We start from the raw sequence: 5,163 nt of genomic DNA, 5'->3' as shown, positions 1-5,163 counted from the left end.
CTAATTTGGCCTTGGAGTACAAAATGAAGTAGGGCAAAGGATAACATATTTTACCAAGAGAATGCACTGGTCATTGAAAATGCTATCTTCCAACAAAACAAGTAATGACTTGACATGGACATCACCAGATGGTCAAAACCAAAGTCAGATTGATTATATACTTTGCAGTCGTAGATGAAGAAGCACTATAGAGTCAGCAAAAACAAGACCAGTAGTGAACTGTGGCTCAGATCATGAACTCCATATTGCAAAATCCAGACTTAAATGGAAGAAAATGGGAAAACCACTAGACCATTCAGGTACGTCCTAAATCAAAGCCCTTATGATTATGCAGTGGAAGTGACAAGTAGATTCAAGGGATTAGATTTGATAGAAAGAGTGCATGAAGAACTACGGACATGGGTTTGTGACATTGTATGGGAGGCAGTGATCAAGACCATTCCCTGGGGGTGGGGGGAATGCAAAAAGGCAAAGTGGTTGTCTGAGCAGGTCTTACAAATAGCTGAGAAAAGAAGAGAAGTTAAAGGCAAGGAAGAAAAACAAAGATATAGCCATCTGAATGCAGAGTTCCAAAGAATAGCAAGGAGAGATAAGAAAGCCTTCCTAAGTGATCAATGCAAAGAAATACAGGAAAAAAAATAGAATGGGAATGATAGAGATCTCTTCAAGAAATTTAGAGACACTAAGGCAATATATCATGCAAAGATGGGCACAATAAAGGACAGAAATGGTATGGACCTAATAGAAGCAGAAGATATTAAAAAGTGTCCAGAATCCACAGAAGAGCTACACAAAAAAGACCTTCATGACCAAGATAACCACGATAGTGTGATCACTCACCTAGAGTCAGACATCTAGAGTGTGAAGTTAAGTGGACCTTAGGAAGCATCACTTCGAATAAAGCTAGTGGAGGTGATGGAATTTCAGAGGAACTATTTTAAATCTTAAAGATGATGCTGTTAAAGTAGTGCACTCAATATGTCAGCAAATTTGGAAACTCAGCAGTGGCCACAGGACTGGAAAAGGTCAGTTTTCATTCCAATCCCAAAGAAAGGCAATGCCAAAGAATATTCAAACTACCTCACAATTGTACCCATCTCACACACTAGCAACATACTGCTCAAAATTCTCCAAGCTAGGCTTCAACAGTATGTCAATCAAAAACTTCCAGGTGTTCAAGCTGGATTTAGAAATGTCAGAGGAACCAGAGATCAAATGGCCAACGTCTGTTGGATCATAGAAAAAGCAAGTGAGTTCCAGAAAAACACCTACTTTGGCTTCATTGATTACACCAAAGCCATTGACTGTGTGGCTCAAAACAAGCTGTGGAACATTCTTCAAGGGATGGGAATGCCAGACCACCTTACCTGCCTCCTGAGAAACCTGTATGCAGGTCAAAAAGCAGCAGTTAAAACCGGTCATGGAACAATGGTTGTTTCCAAACTGGGAAAGGAGTACATCAAGGCTGTACATTGTCACCCTGTTTATTTAACTTATATGCAGGGTACATCATGGGAAATTCCATGCTGGATGAAGCACAAGCTGAAATCAAGATTGCTAGGAGAAATATCAATAACATCAGAAATGGAGATGACACCATCCATATGGCAAAAAGCAAAAGGGAATTAAAGAGCCTCTTGATGAAATAAAAGAGGAGAGTGAAAGAGCTGGCTTAAAACTCAACATTCAAAAAACAAAGATCACGATATCTGGTCCCATCACTTCATGACATGTAGATGGGGAAACAATGGAAACTATGAAAGTCTTTATTTTCTTGACCTCCAAATCACTGCAGATGGTTACTGCAGCCCTGAAATTAAAAGACACTTGCTTCTTGGAAGAAAAGCTAAGACAAACCTAGACAGCATATTAAAAAGCAGAGACATTACTTTGCCGACAAAGGTCTGTCTAGTCAAAGCTGTAGTTTTTCCAATAGTCATGTATGGGTGTGAGAACTGTATCATAAAGAAAGTTGAGAGCAGAAGCATTGATGCTTTTGGACTGTGGTATTGGAGAAGACTCTTGAGAGTCCCTTGGACTGCAAGGAGGTCCAACCAGTCCATCCTAAAGGAGATCAGTCCTGGGTGTTCATTGGAAGGACTGAGGCTGAAGCTGAAACTCCAATACTTTGGCCACCTGATACAAAGAACTGACTCATTGGAAAAGACCCTGATTCTGGGAAAGACTTGGGGCAGGAGAAGGGAACGACAGAGGATGAGATGGTTGGATTGCATCACCCACTCAAGGGCATGAGTTTGAGCAATCCCCGGGAGTTGGTGATCTACAGGGAAGCCTGGTGTGCTGAAGTTCATGGGGTCGCAAAGAGTATGACATGACTGAGAGACTGAACTGAACTGAACTGAGGTTTCCTGGCAATGAAGATTGTACACATTTTAAATTTTAATTAGCATTGTCAAATTACCTGCCCTAATGTACACCTTTATTTATTGTTAACTGAAAACTGTTCTGAAATTGTTTCCCAAATTTCTAAAATCTCCTTTGCTATGATAGGATAAAAACTTTAGGCCATAAATTAAAGTTTGATTTTAGTATCCATTTCGTTGGCAAAATAATACAGAATCAGCTTTTTTTTCTGTGTTCTCAGAATTATAGTTCAAACCTAAAGCTGAAGAAAAATTCACTAAGTAAGTTATTAATAGTTGCCATGGCTTACTAAGTTGTGTTTATCTCTACTGCTACTACTGACTATCATCACTCCTGCCCACGATTTTCCCATTTCCTGCTCAAATCTTAGCACTTGAGGGAGTGAGGGCATTCACAATTTGTCCTGTAGCTTCATTATTCCCTGATCTTGGGAGAGTAGACAGTGTGCTTTTCCACACCTGGACCCAAGGGAGTCAGAACAATAAAATTCCCATGAAGACTGGACGTTTCTCACCATGTGAGAGACTGACACTCTGGGCCTCTGAGTATTTAATTTCCTACAAAATCTGGAGATTAATCTGTGCATTCTACAACCATTTCTCTCTCATTGTCATGTGTCTCTTTTCCTCTCATTTGGCTGCAAAGTTTACAAACTCAATACAATTAATCGCTGTGTCAAATTTGCCATTATGCTGCTATTCTGTAGCATAGTATTTATAATGGCCTAAGATTTTAATAACACTAGATGAATTAATAAAAAAATAAATGATGAAAACAGCAGAAAAAGTACTGTTGTGGAAAATCAAGCACATTACTGTTCATGCTTTGTGTGCCTATAACTTCTTGAATGACCCTGAAAATATACTGAAATTTTTAGACTTTATTTTATCATTACTAACATAAAGGTCGAATTTCTGTTTTGCTTTGTTTTTGATAAGAACAGTAACATACACTTCCTCCATTTTTTTCTTTTTTTCTTTTTTTTTGAAAGAAGACCCAGATGACCAAGAAACAAAATAAAGAACTAGATTTATTGAATACCTGGACACTGCAGAACATTAAGCCTTGGGTGTATCTAAATTCATTGAGAGATCCATAATTTGTGAATCTTTCCAGAGTTGGATATTTACAAGAGGACACTCAAGCAGGTAGTAAGAAGAATGAAAGAGAAATGTAAAAGAGAAACATTCACTATTTTCCTCCTTTATGTTCCCCATTCTCATTATCCAGCTAAGATCCACAATCCTATTGACTGCTGTCATGCCCTAATAGCTAATTTCTAGCATTCTGGCAAGTTGAAGAAAATTAAATAGAAAAGTTGAAGAAAATTAAATAGAAAAGTTGAGCATTTCCAATAACAGGGATTTTCATTGTTTTAACATGTTGTAAAATAGTGTTGCTCTTCACACCAAGATAAACATAAAAACTTTTATCACAGTAAATTTTTTGAACAAAGTATTTTTACCATATGCACACGGATCTGCTTGGTCTTTGCACCATAGACAAGTGGATTAAGAAATGGAGGCACTAGCAGATAAGTGCTAGAAAAGAGGATGTGAATATAAGGAGGGATGTGAGAACCAAATCTATGTGCAAAGAAGGAGAAGAAACCAAGGGAGTAGAACTGGAGGAAGACACAGATGTGAGCGACACAAGTGTTGAATGCTTTCAACCTGGCCTCCTTCTGAGGCAAACGGAAAACTGTGATGAATATCTGTATGTAGGACAATGTGATTAATACAATGTCAAGCCCGGCAACAATGAAGGCCACAAGCAAACCGCAGATTTTGTTGACCCTGATATTTTCTGCAGCCAGTTTCACAACAGCCATATGTTCACAGTAGGAATGAGAGATGACTGTTGTATGATAAAACTGTAATCGGAGCTTTATCAGTACTAGGCATGCTGCTACAAGAATGGCTGCCCTGAGTGTTACCACAGCTGCTATCTGAGTGACTAAGTGGTGAGAGAAGATGGCAGCATGTCTGAGTGGATAACAGATGGCTACATAGCGGTCCAGGGCCATGGCCAGGAGGATGCCTGATTCTGTGCACTGAAGTGTGTGGATGAGCCACATTTGAAGCAAGCAAGAATCAAAATATATCTCTGTTACATGAAACCAGAAGATTCCAAGCATCTTGGGCACAATGCTTGTGCTGAGAGCAATATCTGTGACTCCTAGCATGCCTAGAAAAATATACATGGGCTGATGGAGGCTGCGTTCTGATATGATGATAATCAAAAGCAAGGAATTTCCAATCATAGCAATTAGATACATGGCACAAAATGGAATCCCAATCCAGCACTGCACAGATTCTAGGCCTGGGATCCCTATAAGGGTCAACACAGAAGGCATGAAGATTGTAACGTTGGAAATGGACATAATCCTGAGTCTCCTGATGCAAACCCAAGTTTCTCATTCAATCCTACTTTCTTTCCATCTTCCTGTTTTTGCCCAAAGTCTTCATATTGAGTCTCTCTGATTTATGTGGAAATCTTGGATAATACAGTCTCATTTACATGTAAAGAGTAAAACAAAGGTCAACAGAGAGACATCACAGTTTTTAGGAAAGACATCCACAGCCACAGTACCATAGTTCTTGTACCACAATAAAATGTGATGTGCAGAGATGGGCAGTGCTTTTAAATCTGAAAAATAACTGCATTGGGAAAGAAACTGCTGTATTGACTCTTATTCATTCCAGACCTGTGGGGAAAGAAAATAAACTTGTTTATATTGTGTGAAAGTTGAGTTTTAATCAGAGTTTAATGGATCTC

At 38.9% G+C, this 5,163-nt stretch overlaps 1 protein-coding gene across 1 annotated transcript; it reads right to left on the bottom strand.

Annotated features, from left to right (window-relative positions):
- Positions 1-3,817: 3,817 nt before the first annotated feature.
- On the bottom strand, positions 3,818-4,768 carry LOC122450219 (olfactory receptor 52A1-like). The gene has a single exon (XM_043482446.1). It carries the CDS (start codon positions 4,766-4,768, stop codon positions 3,818-3,820), a length of 951 nt encoding a protein of 316 aa, XP_043338381.1.
- Positions 4,769-5,163: the final 395 nt, after the last annotated feature.

The sequence above is a fragment of the Cervus canadensis genome, chromosome 11, assembly GCF_019320065.1.
Source record: "Cervus canadensis isolate Bull #8, Minnesota chromosome 11, ASM1932006v1, whole genome shotgun sequence".
Taxonomy (NCBI): domain Eukaryota; kingdom Metazoa; phylum Chordata; class Mammalia; order Artiodactyla; family Cervidae; genus Cervus; species Cervus canadensis.
The sequence above is the reverse complement of the archived record's forward strand: the minus strand, read 5'-3'. Positions and strand labels throughout refer to the sequence as shown.